General features: G+C 39.4%; 1 protein-coding gene across 3 annotated transcripts in view; it reads right to left on the reverse strand.

Annotated features, from left to right (window-relative positions):
• LOC136876128 (pleckstrin homology domain-containing family G member 5) overlaps positions 1–15,175 on the reverse strand; it is a 1,197,778-nt gene that overhangs the window by 579,375 nt on the left and 603,228 nt on the right. For all 3 annotated transcript variants that reach the window (XM_067149822.2, XM_067149820.2, XM_067149819.2), the window contains exon 5: positions 625–792. In XM_067149822.2, the coding sequence (XP_067005923.2) occupies positions 625–792 (168 nt within the window). The remainder of the gene's footprint in view (positions 1–624; positions 793–15,175) is intronic.

The raw sequence follows: 15,175 nt of genomic DNA on the forward strand, positions 1-15,175 counted from the left end.
AGTTGCAGAACACGTGTATCGCGACAAGTTCCAGGGATGTCCTGTAGCGTTTTTTCCGTGTTTGGGACTGTCGCGATACAAAAGTTGCATGTCGCAGGTCTGCCATTCGAAATGGGATACATGATACAAATGTTGCGCAACATGATGTAGCCTGGACGTGTCGCTAGTCAAAGTCCCGGGACATGCCGGTACCAGTGTGCAGATAGCCGCCACGTGTTGGTGTTGTGTTTCGTGTTCTGTTGTTTTGCGATGGAAACTACTCTAAAAATCATTGAGGATTTACACACCCTCCCTTGTCTTTGGGATGTTATGTCTACCGAGTATAAAAACAGAGACAAAAGGAGGGAAGCAATGGAGTCTCTGACTAAAAAGGAACACTTTGTCCATTCACGAGATAGAGAAAAATATTCACAACATCAAAAGCACATAAAGCAATTTCTTGCGCCATTTCGCGCCGATTCCTGTGGTGCAACTGTCTCTATAGATATGGACGCGGGACATTGTATCGCAACAGTCTAGGGACAGTGTCTCGCAACTGTCCCGGGACAGTGTCTCGCAACTGTCCCCATGCAATGTCCCGCGACTTTGTTGCTAGGTGTGTAGTAGCCTTAAGTTTTCACTCACCTGTGATCGAGCGAGCTTCTGTCGTCGCACGTGTGGAGGTTCAGCGACCGGCACGATGAGGCGATCATGAGTAGTGTCGGGCTCGGAGCGGCTGTCCATATCTTGGTTCTTCACAAGCATGCTGCCAGTATCTAGCGCGTCGATGTGTGTGAGCGAACGTGAACGACCCTGGAACAAGAAAAACACACAGTTCAAACTCCCAGTTCCATCTAATATCAATAAGAAAATCGGAAATAAACACCTTGACTGCAATATAGATATTGATAAAATACCCCAGAAAGCAAAATTGACCATGTTTCATATCTACTTCATTCAGATTCTCACCTATATACTCGAAACATGTGTCTTACATAACAAGGCTAATAGTAAAATCCAATGAAGAGAAATGGAATTCATTGGAACAATGAACCAAAATACCAGGAAAGATATGATTAGAAATTAAACAAACAAGGAAGGAGGCTAGCATCGAAATACCTGTCACCGAGCTTTTAGGAAGGCGCAGGCTACGATGGTTTGGACATGTTATGAGGATGGACAGAACAAGAAAAGCAAGGAATTACTTTGACAGAGAAGTGGAAGGGGAGAGGCCAGTAGGGAGGCCAAGAAATCGAAGGATAGGCACGGTGAAATTGGAGGTCAGCACGAGGAATGTCAAGTGAGAGAGGATCAGAAACTATACGTTGACAGAAAGAAGGGGCGAGCACTTATACACCACACCCGGGAAACTGGAGCTGGAAAATTATGATGATAATTGCAATATTAGTAATTTTGTTTTTCCGTCTCAGTAGGTGTCGAGGAGCACACATACAAAAAGGAAAAGAAACTCCGTGGATATTTTACGAAGATGGTAAAATAGGATCTCACTCTGGATTTGCTGCAGTGGTGCCGCCTGGGACAGTACTGACGAAGTCATCATTTCTCCGACTGCGTACAGAGGGCTCTGTTTTTCGATACTTCGGAACATTGAGTTAGTTTTTAAAATGTAGATTGGGATTATCCTTTGCGTAAAGGGGTATCTGATGCGCCTCACATAGAATATTATTGTGATTCATTTATTATCAATTTTCTTACACATTTTCAAGAATTTACTTCGGCTATATAGTTTGGGATTAGCTCTTGTTTAATATGGTATTATTGATGAATCTTAATTTTTTATTTTTCTTAAAGTTTCTATCATTGTTAATGTTGTTACATGTTTACTTTCAAAGAGTAGATTAGCCCCTTCAGTGGCGGGTTCTGAAAGACCTCCTGTGCCAGAAAAGTGAGGTTTTTCAGAGGAAATTATTTATTATTAAGAAGCAAGAAATGAGTAACAATTACTAGGGTAACACATTCATATATTATTCAAGGTTAATAAAAACTTAATTTACACTCTATCTGCATTTTTTACAGTAGGCCTGTGACATGGTTTCGTAAAATATTGGTGAAATCTATCTCTCTCCACTATGCTTTCTCTTTTATCTTGGCTAATTACCACTCCACGAAAGAATTTGGACTATGGTTTGCGTTGTCTGAAGAAAGAAGTAGTAGTAGTAGTAGTAGTAGTAGTAGTAGTAGTAGTAGTAGTAGTAGTAGTAGTAGTAGTAGTAGTAGTAGTAGTAGTAGTAGTAGTAGTAGTAGTAGTAGTAGTAGTAGTAGTAGTAGTAGTAGTAGTAGTAGTAGTAGTAGTAGTAGTAGTAGTAGTAGTAGTAGTAGTAGTAGTAGTAGTAGTAGTAGTAGTAGTAGTAGTAGTAGTAGTAGTAGTAGTAGTAGTAGTAGTAGTAGTAGTAGTAGTAGTAGTAGTAGTAGTAGTAGTAGTAGTAGTAGTAGTAGTAGTAGTAGTAGTAGTAGTAGTAGTAGTAGTAGTAGTAGTAGTAGTAGTAGTAGTAGTAGTAGTAGTAGTAGTAGTAGTAGTAGTAGTAGTAGTAGTAGTAGTAGTAGTAGTAGTAGTAGTAGTAGTAGTAGTAGTAGTTGTTGTTGTTGTTGTTGTTGTTGTTGTTGTTGTTGTTGTTGTTGTTGTTGTTGTTGTTGTTGTTGTTGTTGTTGTTGTTGTTCATAGAGTCGTTTTGTGCATGCACCATCTTCAGGGCTGCCGACAGTGGGGCTCGAACCCACTATCTCCCGATTAGTGGATACTGGCCACACTTAAGCGACTGCAGCTATCGAGCTCTGAACTTTGGAGCGTGGGTTGGCGACCACGGAGCCCTCAGCTGAGTCCTGGCATTGCTTCCACTTACTTGTGCCAGGCTCCTCACTTTCATCTATCCTATCCGACCTCCCTTGGTCAACTCTTGTTCTTTTCCAACCCCGACGCTATTAGGTTTGCGAGGGCTAGGGAGTCTTTCATTTTCACGCCCTTCGTGGCCCTTGTCTTCCTTTGGCCGATATCTTCATTTTTCGGAGTGTCGGATCCCTTCCCTTTTTCCCTCTGATTAGTGTTATATAGAGGATGGTTGCCTAGTTGTACTTCCTCTTAAAACAATAATCACCACCACCACCAGATAGATTTCAATAGCAAATGAAGGAGTTCGGAGGTTTCCAGGAGACAGCGAACAAAGTCAATAAAGAATTAAAAATCCTACACAAACAAAATAAAAGGAGGATAAAGAACGAAAAGATATCGGTAGTCGGCGAAATATAAATACTGTACAGAATGTTCCATATATGATCTAAACGAATAATAATAATAATAATAATAATAATAATAATAATAATAATAATAATAATAATAATAATAGTTGTTGTTGTTGATTATTGTCCCTTCACTTGTTTCAGACGTTAAGAGATGCCGGAATGGCAGAAGTTTAAACCACTGGAGTTCTTTAAAGTGATGGAAGACAATGCGAATTGTCGCATTTTAATACCCTCACATGCCACCGACCTCATTCAGGATCGAACCCACTATACTGACAATAGAAGGATTGGTTACTAACTCGATGTGCCACTAAGATCAGCATTTCATTTCCAGAAGGAATATCCGATCACTGCAATCCACGTAATCGTAATTCATGAAGTGCTCGTGCTTAGGTTACTCTCTTAGATGAGGGACTATCAGAAATCGTAAATCTGGAGGAATCTGTGAGAGCACTAATTTCTGAATTTTGACATCGACGTTGCCCATAACGAGAGCTTTGTAAGTAAGTTGCTTGCAGTTTGCAAGTCAGGCAATTTGTTAGAGTATGGATGAGATTTGAAAGTACAATTTCAAACGTTAGACTGACTGCAAGTGCCGCGAGTTTCATTGCATCACAAATAGCGTCAGTTTATTTCAATAGAGCGCGGTGTAGAATGTAAATGTAGCTATTGTTTGCCGCGAGAATTGCTCTCTTTACGTGTGTGAATGTGTTGTCCTTTGTTGCTCGTTTTATTCCCCCAGTTTCTCTCTTTCTCCCTCCCACATCCACATTCAATTCATATTAACACTCCATTTGCTCTGATTTTTATCCGCTTCCTTGACCACCTGATAAAGTCGTTCACTTTAACTTTCTGTTCTGCTCTTATAAACCCCTCCCCCTGTGGGTGAGGGCGGTAGAATAACGCCCACGGTATCCCTTACATTCAGTAACAGACGACTAAAATGGACCCAGGGGGCTCTTAATTTAGGAGCGTGAGTTGGCGACATCGAGGCCCTTAGTAGAGTCCTTACATTATTTCCACTTGTGCCAGGTTCCTCTCTTTCATCTATCGTATCCGACTTCCATTGGACAACTGTTGTCCTATTCCGATCCTGACGGTATTAGAGCATTGGGACATACGGAGTCTTTCATTTTCACGCCCTTCGTGGCCCTTTACTTTCTTTGGCCGACAGGCCTACCTTCATTTTTCGAAGTGTCGGACCTCTTCCATCTTTTCCCCTCCGATTAATAGAAGATGGTTGCTCAGTTGTACTTCCTCTTAAACAATGATCACCACCACCACTTCCATCTTATAAACCGTTGTGTGGTACTTTTATTTTAATATCCTTTCCAGGTCTAAAAATTTGTGTATTAAATGTCAACTATTGATCGTTTTTTTCTTTACGTAGACATTCAGAGAAAGCAAAGTAAATCAAATCAAACCAAATTAAATATAAATAAATAAATAAATAAATAAATAAATAAATAAATAAATAAATAAATAAATAAATAAATCTGAAACTCATACACCACGAATACAGACTTCTTCATTGTATTGTGTTATACATAGTTGTTAAGTTTGCCAGTATTTCGCCGGTTGCTGTGTAGATTTCAATTCTCAGGGCAACATCTGCATTGCATTTTATGCATATTAATGCACATTAAATTAATGATTTGGCTACCAAGAACATATGAGTTACTTTAAATTCGTGCCTGTCTGACTGAAGTCTGTTACTGGAATGAACGTTTTCATCACCTAACGATCCCAAGGCGCAGGACGGGGAGGGGGGAAGGGGGTAATTCGTACTCGAATTCCGAGAACGACGTCAGTTTTAACTCTTTCGTTTGATAAAGAATTGCTAAAATTGCTCTACCGTTATCAGGTATTTCTAAACCGTTTTCTCTACAATAAATTAGAAATTGGAAATTCATCATCATTAATATTTCCTAAAAAGTGATTCAATTTAAGGAAAAAGACTGAAAAAGACAGTATATTTGATAAAACAACGTATACATTGAAAGTATGGTCTTTTGATATTAATAAGACCCATATAATAATGCACAAGTGCATTAACTTATAAAACCACAAATGAGTGAAATAAGTAATCACGGTAATATTTCCGATTCAAATAAACGGTTATCCCTGTCATTGGAGTAAAAATTGGTTAACGTTCAAAGGACGACCTACCCTACTTCAGCTTCCGAATACCGTTCCTTGAAGTACCTTAGAACGTACCACTCTAGAAGTAGGTGCTTAGAAGGTATACAGAATCACGCTAAAGGGGTTAAGTTTAATGGACGAGATTTCAAGTACCGTAATTTCAGTGGTTTCCCTGTTTTGATGATATGAATCTTGATTTAATCTGGCTGGAGTTGATGCCGCTGCTAACAAAGGCTCTCAAAGCAAGTGTACGGTGGCTCGTTAGATACGATCCTATTTGAATCGCGTTCATGTTTTAATCCATACCTTTGAATCCAAGTTAAGAGGACATAAGTCAGTCCACGTGCATCACCTGACCTGAATGCCTCGAGTTTTCCTTTGAATTCAGATCGTGTTTCAAAAGGTATAAAGATGAATTTAAAATCTGTTTTTTTATGTTCTCAGTTTTTCTTCGTTCTGAGTGTTTTCTTCAGAACTCTTAATTCTGTGAGTGTAAACTTATATGTTTGAAGTGTCTTCTCACCTATTGCATGGTTGAATGTAGTAGGTGGGTGTGTATGGAGTAGCGGTTCTCAACCTTCGAGAGACTGCGGAACGAAAAATCCTTTAATCTATAAAACGAGTTCCGCAGTCCCAAAAAATTTACTCGTAAATACGTTTCCAGTTTCTTTAATGTTCATATATTTGATTATAGGTATTACGTGATCTTACAATAAGCACTACCGAGCTCGATAGCTGCAGACGCTTAAGCGAGGCCAGTATCCAGTATTCGGGAGGTAGTGGGTTCGAAGCCCACTGTGGGCAGCCCTGAAAATGGTTTTCCGTTATTTCCCATTTTCACTCCAGGCAAATTAATTAAGGCCACCTGCCTTCCCACTCCTAGACCTTTTCTGCCCCATTGTCGCCGTAAGACCTATCTGTGTCGGTGCGATGTAAAGCAACTTGTAAAAAAAAAATGAGCACTATGAATACGATGCGACATTCTGACAAAAAGATAATTAAATCACTGGATGAATACAAATTTCTAGCATATTGTAGTTTCTTCAAGCCAAGATCATTTGTTAATATATGCTAATTTTTATTGAAATATTATCCCATTCTGCAAGGAAAGAAAAAAATAAGGCAATGATATCTCAGGCCCATCCTCTGTTTGGTTATCAGTCAGCATGCCAACGTCTTGTATCAAGAAGAAGCTTCTTAAGATCTACTGAGGCACTTTCAGGTACATCACGACAAGCAAGAATTAAACAGTGGCAGGCAAGAAGCCAGCATCTAATTGAATGGATGATGCCAATTAAACATTTCCCTCCTGGTCACACAGCAGACTGGGTGACTTGGGAGTCACTCAACAGCCTGCGTTCAGGTGTCATGAGATGGAGGTCAAACCTGAAGAAGTGGGGATTCAGTGTTGATTTCAGTTTGTGTGAATGAAGAGAAGAGCAGACAAGAGCAGGCCACAGAACACTTAGTACAACGTGGTGCATGTCCAGACCGTTGTACAGTGGAAGACTTGCTCAATGCGACACCAAATGCTCATGAAATCGTCCGGTTTTGGTCCTCAACAGCCTAATCCTGCGACCACACAGTATAGTTTGTGTTGTTTTTATTTTTTCGAAGTACTTTATGTATATATTATTTATCTGTAATGTTTCTCGCTTCTGACACTCAATAAATAGTAAATAAATCCCATTCAGACCATCAAAATGTTATAAAATGTATAACGCTGATCGTTTATTATCGCATCGATTTTAATTATGTTAGATTGAAAGAGAAAAAGGAATGTTGCTGAGAAAATTTATCATGCACTGTACTTCACCACAGAAATCATTAGAATAGGAGAAGCAGCAGTAGGATGTCAACTTATCCGCGAAACACCTGTCACATATACATACGCCGAACGTTTTTATATGCAATGCATGCAGTTTTATATATAAAAATGTATGAATCTCGCAATCCTAAACTAAGTCACGGAAATTATACACTAAGACTATTTCTACTCTACAATATTTATTCGTAAAAATGCTTAGAAAATAAAACAAAAATCCCCAATAATATCTTGTGGCCCAGTTTAATGATGACAGGTCCTAGTACGGAGCCGCGACTCAGCACTTGAGAAACATCGGTATACAGTATGAAGAACAATAACAGGGGTAAGCATAATACCTCGCGAGTTAGCTGCTCTGCACGGTGCGAACTATGTCGCTGTAATGTCGCAGTTGGGATCTGGTGGTTCTGAAACCCACAGCCGATAGCCCTGAAGATGGTTGTATCTTAATGAAGGCAACAGCCGCTTTCTTCTCAGTCCCAGCCCTCTTCTACCCTATCGTCGCCGAAACCTCAAAACGAAAGTGTTAGTGCTACAGCAAACCCCCTTTTACAAATAATAATAATAATAATAATAATAATAATAATAATAATAATAATTGTACCGGGTGGTACACCTGTACGCCGCAATTTTAAATCTTCCACCAATAAATCCTCCTCTACAGGAGAAACTCTGAACTCTAACAACTGTATCAACTCATAAGTTTTCTCAGAAGATGTCACTACCGTAAATTTTGTGAGTACTGTGTGGAGTTCAACTTGTTTTGTTTTTCTATTGATCAAGAAGTGTGGACATTCTCTGTTAGATGTCTCTACAAGAAACTATGACCATGCACCCTGGTGCGAAGGGGAAGAACTTTATTTGAAGAAGTTTTGTATTCATAAGTTTGTTCTTTACTAAATTTCGTTCTTTCATTTGTGGGTTGGCAATATAAATCTTTTCTTTCCGCCGGTTTTGAACTTAGCCAATCCAGAATTTCTGTAATTAATTTTTGACCAATCGTGTCTTTCTTCTTCGATTTTGATGTGTAACTGTAAGCTACCCAATAAACGCCTGTGGGTATGTCTTAATTATTCATGAAAGGTCTCGAATCTTCCCCGAGAGTATAAAAACTGCTGATTTTCCTATCTCTCAGCCACTTCTTCAACATCTAGCTTAGTGTATGGACGTGTAGCAGGGGGCGGGTAGCGCCTCTTCCTTCGGGCAGCAGCTCTTCACAAAGGTAATGGCCGTTTAACATTTTTATTTTCTTGCTTGCTCAGCAGTTTAACCCTCGGGGAAGCTCCGAAACCTTCTTGATGTAACCTATCTGTCCAAAAATGTAACTTTTTGCCGTTTTGATGTAAAATTTTCATGTAACTTTAACTGAAAATCGGGGATAGAGAGTGCTTTACCCTCTCGAGCTCCCCTTCATTTTGAATTTGAGGTGACTAAGTTTTCGTAACCGTTCTTCTACTCTTCCGTAATGTATTAAATTTGTTTTGAATACGAGTCACCTCCATAGTTTGGGAATAGCCCCTGCTTCATCGGCCTAGTGCCTCTTAGGTTTTAAGAAGTTTCATGGAGTGCATATTCACGCCTCCATTCAGTTTTGCATTTTGGGCCATTAACTTAACCTATTATTTTCCTACTAAGGCCCATTAGGTTGGGTAAAAGATACCCCTGTTTCTTTGTAAGTGTGCCTTGAGGGCAGTTAATAGTAAAGTCCGTGGTGGCCTTTGATAGGCTCAGAAAATTGAGAGTGGGTCAGCTCTTTTATTTGTGGTAAAAGCGCCTCAGAGAGGCTTGATATTCGAAGGTGGGAGCAAGTGCTCCATGTTATTTGGGGTTTTCTGCCTTTGGTAAATATGTGTTTGGGAGCTGAGAGCTCAGAAAATGTAAAGTGAAGGATTGAAGCCGAAGTTCTGTTATACCATCAATCTTGTCGTTCCTAGACTTAAATTTTGTTACTGGTATTGTACCAGATTTGACTTGTTGTTACTTGTTAAAATCTGAAGTTTTATGTGAAAATTGTTTTGCTATTTTTGAAAATATAACCTTTAATGCCATTTTAACCAATATCTCAGCTTTGTAGTTAGACCCATTCCGGCCCGCACCTTCTTTCACCTCTGCATTCCACGGGTAACCCCGTAACAATAATAATAGACATCACAGTGAAATTCATCAGAGTCTAAAGAAAGCGTCTTGTATCCCTACTTCAGGAGCTATTCGGAACAGAACAAGAGTTAACCAAGGGAGGTCGGATGGAATAGATGGAAGTAAATACATAAACATGACTAGGCCTAATAAAAAACACAGGAAAATGACTTGAAACAAAAAGTTAATGCAACAGATTGCTGATTATGACAAAATAATGAGGCAAAATTAAAAAATAGAACTAAAAGTATAAAGTGGCAAAAATGACAAAACAATTTTACGAGGGCTGACCAACAAAGACTGAGAATGATTTTTTCCTGTAACTTCCGTGATAGTTTTCCATCTGTAAACTATTTGAAAAGAGCTGGTTTTTATGTATAATGTCCGTAGGCGGCAGCACTCTCGTATCGGTAGGTTGGTAGTAATGCTCTAGCCTATTTTGTAGACGCTACGTGCATTTTGCATACCAGACAATAGAGGTGACGCGAGAGGAGCAGTACAGCGCAATCAAATTCTGTTTTCCTTTAAACCATACAGCCACTAAAACGAAAAGCTGAAGCATCATTATGAGCCTGAAGGAAAACAAGCCAGCACAGTGTGGAAATCGCCAAAAAAAAAAAAAAAAAGGCTAAAGTTGTTCCATCTGCAGGGCAAGTGATGGTGATCACATTTTTTGACTGTAATGGAATGATTTACCAGCGTGCAGTTCCCCCTCACACTGCTGTTACTACACGTCGGCACTGGCTACACTGAGGAAGCACTTTGCAAAGAAACGCCCAGAGCTTTCTCGGACTGGGTGGCGACTTCATCAAGACAATGCTCGGCCTCACGTCGCAAATCAAGTCATGCAGTTTCTGGCTGTGTACCACATCCACCTTATATCCCTGATCTTGCACCCTGTGATTTTTTAAATTTCCATCACTAAAGGCAAAGCTTAGGGGCATTCGATTTGAGAACCTTGAAGCAGTGCTCAAGAAAAGTGAGGCGATTTTCAAGGACCTGACAAAGAATGGTCTACAGCATGTGTTCAAGTACTGGCAGAGACGCTATAAAAATTGCATTGAAGTAGGAGGGGACTACTTTGAAAATATCATGTAAACATTGAAATGGAGTAATAAACATCTGTGAAAAAATCAGTTTCAGTCTTTGTCGATCAGCCTTCGTACTTAATAAATATGTATTTCTGTAATCAGGCGGCCATGATAAGGATTTGTGTCTAAGTTATCAATATGTATGATGTACCAGTTAAAGGGTAAAAAAAAAGTCAAAATACAGCCACTGGTGATCACTACACAGTTCTCCTCCCTCACCACTCACGCAATAATTCCACAATTTTGCAACTGTCACTGTGCCAAACTTCTAGTCTACCGACTTGTGAACGACTACAAACCACGGACACCTAAGTTGGAATGAGCTCCCTTCCTTTGTTTCTGAACTATAAAACAGGGAAATTTACATATTGTCTTACGTTCGTATTTTTTGCGAAAATAATTATATATTTCATTTTTGTTTGCTTTCAAGTTTTGATATGATGATATGGTATTTCATAACATCATATTTCAAAGAGTTAAAAGTATATTTTGTCACCTGGCAATCTTTGACAAAGGAAAATTATTTTCTTCTCCTTTCTCGCTTTTTCGCAATTCACTGCATTCTGGACAAAGACCTTCCAGACCTGCGTACTCAACAAAGCCATTTCTTGTCCGAATTAACTGTGCGTAGTGGAGTGAACAAACGAATAAGAAACATCTACTGTACAGTAGTCGCTAGTGAACAGAAAAAAGTCTCAAGAATTAAACATCATGAAGGGGTAGAACTCAACAGCGAAATTTACAAGATTTTACTTGATGTCCCACGTAGCCTACTGCATTGTGTCCGTGCAAGAATTCTTTTTGCACAGTCACGCGGAAATTGAGTTTTACCTTAATTCTGATAAATTTGAATCGTTGTGGTAGGTGAACATGACACGTCTGAAGGATGTACTGGTCCATGTTTTAATATAATGCATCGCTTTAAAAAAATCGTTGTATATAACATTTTAGTCTTAATTTTACATCTACATTACACCCACAAACTTTTTCCAGTGACTTACGAGTCACTCTCTATAGGCTATACATCTCTCTGTTTAAAAAACTATTTTACGGAAAATAAAAGTTTGCTTCAGAGTGAAGGATCGCACACTCATCTTGGATGCTGATATTGCGCCTTCACTTTATGGGTATTTTAATCTAGATAGAGTGAGGGACCAATCTCACGTATCGCTAAAAACATAATACGAAGGTAAAGGAGCTAAAACATGGAGATGGTGATGTTTCATTGGAAAAGTAACTTCATCTTCTCCCGGATATCACAAAGTATAAAACATAGTAAGGATCATCAGCTTCTTGCACTACAATAGCTTTGAATGTAAGTCAGGTTTTCCGATAGAGACGTAGCGTTTGTTAGTAAGTAGCGGGCCGGAAAATGGAGTAGAGAAGGTAGAGAAGAGAAGGAGGAGAGGCAGATGTGAAGGGAGAGAGAGAGAAGTCTGGTAGCCAGTTAGAAAAATGAAGAAGAAGGAAATCTCAGGGAAGGATTGAAAGTATTCTTGCAGACAGGAAATGAGCTGGGATGTTGAATAAATGATGCTGTGGATACAAAAAGACTTGGATCTCTCCACCTTCAATCTTGCATTCGGGTTGGGTCACATACAGTACTGTCCAATTATGTGGGCACCTGAACAGCTCCTTACGTCTTTCATTTCTACGTTGTCTGGCTCCATGGCTAAATGGTTAGCATGCTGACCTTTGGTCCAAGGGGTCCCGAGTTTGGTTCCCGGCTGGGCCGGGAATTTTAACTTTCATTAGTTAATTCCAATGGCTTGGGGCTGGGTGTTTGTGCATCCTTCAGCCTCAGAATTCATGATAGGTAGGGTATCATCCTCACAGACGCTGAGGTCGCCTATTGACGTCAGAAAAGTTGGATGGCGCAGCCACGCGGTAGAATGTTGAAGCTGCAACATAGTGACTGGTGAGGTATATTTACATGGCGAAGCATTGACGTCGTGATGGAAACAGAAAGAAAATTGTCAAATTTGAGGAGGTACTGCTCTGTATAAGGTTGCAAATCGTATAAAACGGATGCGAAATCTGGTCACTACTTTCCTGTACAAAAAGTTCAGAGAGAAAGATGGGTTTCCGCGCTGTCAATTGGAAAACGCGTTGCGCGATACATGACAGTGCGCAGTCTGCATTCTCGTGAAGACGACTTCTTTCCACAGCGTAGGTACCGGTACTGTTTATTGTACTCATTGATAGTTATTATCTCTCATTTGTATTCACAAAGATTTAGCTACATCAAAAATACTGATAAACTTGTAGCCTAATACTTCTGTGCCGCACATAGAATGTTATCCGCTCTTTGTAAACTTCTTCATATGTGTAACAGCAGACAGTAAATTAACTATCTACATGTGAGTAATATCTTTAACTGATAGTAATTAAGCACTGAATTTAAATTGCCTATATAATACTTCTATTAATGCAAGAAAATATGTAGTATTTTGCCGTCATAAATTAGCTTTTTTTGCTATTTGTTTTACGTTACACCGACACAGAGAGGTCTTATGGCGACGATGTGACGGGAAAGGTCTAGGAATGGGAAGGAAGCGGCCGTGGCCTTAATTAAGGTACAGCCCCAGCATTTGCCTGGTGAGAAAATGGGATACCACGGAAAACCATCTTCAGGGCTGCCGACAGTGGGGTTCGAACCCACTATCTCCCGGATGCGAGCTCACAGCTGCACGCTCCTAACCGCACGGCCAACTCGCCCGGTCATCATAAATTAGAAGCCATAACCTAATTATTTGGTAGAATTGGATGCCGTTATGCATCAGTAGACTAAGCGCCATTTGACGAAAATTGAGATTTTAGCGCCATCTTGTTGAGGAAGGCTTGAACTATTTATAAAAAATTCCCCACTGCATTACAAAAGGCCGTTAGTTGTTAATAAATAGAAAACCTAAGCGACAAAGCGGGAATCAGTAAAAATGTATATTGCATCAGTAGACTATGCGACGTTCCAGTTTGCATCATTGGACCAAGCGCCACATTCCTCACATTGTGCGCGGATGACAGCGAAGGAGCCCGCGTTTTCGATAGTGCTGACATTTTTACGTGGTGATACACTGAGTAGTTTATCAAGTGACGAAGTTCAACGATGTATCAAGTACTCCCAAAAGTAAGGAGAAGGACAATGCTACTTATGCAGCTTGCTAAGAAGGTTGAGTCTGAGAATCACTCTCTAGAATTTGATGGTGAATCTCAGGAAATAGATCTAAATAAGTCAAGACAGAGACGACCACGGGAAAGTAGAGTTCCCCTTCACCAGGCATTAATACCATTTTGGCCAAAAGAAAAACCTATTATCTCTGAAGACAAACTAAGAGACTTTGGTTCGCTGATGCACCTAATACCTGCAGATGCCAAACAATTTTACCAGAATCTTCAAGCAGATTCAGACATCGTGGATGACGTAGATAGGTTTAATGGATATCCTGATTTCGAGATTGAATGAACTGAGAGCAACAATATTATTACCTATCCAGTGATTTGTGTGTATTTATGGGAGAAAACATCTTTAATCACATTTTCTGTCTCAAGCAGAACAAAACAAGGCTTAAAAATATCACGTCAATACTGTACTCTCAGAACATAATAGGCCCATCGTGAAGGAAAATTCATTCAAAAATTGTACAGACTACAATGGCTCATGTCTTACAAATGTATTTGACTCAGATAAGTTGAAATTCCTCAAATCAGTAAGTCGTTATAGCAACGACTTTAGAGAATAGCTTTCCTTCTAGAATTTCTCCATCTAAAACTTGAATAATGTACCGGAGTTGTGGCGCGGCTCATGGTGGATCAAGCACTTAGCGGGCCTTTTCAGACAGTAGGAGATTCAGTTTTTAATCGTGGCTGCTGCCACGTTGTATTTTTTGAAGTTTTACTCAGTAGATACTCAACAGTTGAGGGTTTTTGGTGTAGCATCGTGATACATTATTCGCACTTGAGAAAAACCTTAAATTGCATCAGTAGACTAAGCGCCATTTCTTCAAGAAAATCTATGTAGTGCGATTATAAAAATGTTGAAATTTGGTGAGAAGGTACAATCTATTATCCTACAACACCAGTAATACCATATTTAATAAAATTATGTTCGCTCGAATTTACACATAGAACCAAATTTAAACGCGATTATCTCGCAACCAACTTTTGGCGCTTGGTCTAGTGATGCATAACGGCATCCAATTGGACAAAGCAAGTATTCTTCAACCCCAAACAGCTGTGACTGTAGAGGTTATAGTACTCTTAAATTATAATTTTCCAACTTTGCTCTGCATATTCTGTAGGTACTTATATTTTTTTTATACTTATTGTCGGTTCTAAGTTCTAACTTTTGTGCTGATGGTAAAAATGGAAGAACTTTTAAGTTTATGTGGGCTGTTCCAACACAAGCCTGTATAAAGCCTAGATTTATTTGCTTTACAACATTTACTTAGTAGAATTATTATTTTCTTTCTTCCCCAAGATTACAGTTTACAAAACAGGTAACTCCCCCGTCACCTGGCTAAGAAATTACTCCATAACCTCTAATAGTGGAAAATTACAGTAGCTTAACTGTTAAGGTGAATTAGCGTGTCAGCGGTAACATTTCTCTGACAAACCCGCTTTACATATACAGTTGCACTTCACATTTTCACCCCCTTGTTCAAGACAACATTAACTTTGTGCTGTTTTGAATCGATGTGGGATGATTGTAAACACAACCAGTTTCATCTTCTGTTTCAAACTTTTT

This window comes from Anabrus simplex, chromosome 6, assembly GCF_040414725.1.
Source record: "Anabrus simplex isolate iqAnaSimp1 chromosome 6, ASM4041472v1, whole genome shotgun sequence".
In the NCBI taxonomy this organism is placed as follows: Eukaryota; Metazoa; Arthropoda; class Insecta; order Orthoptera; family Tettigoniidae; genus Anabrus; species Anabrus simplex.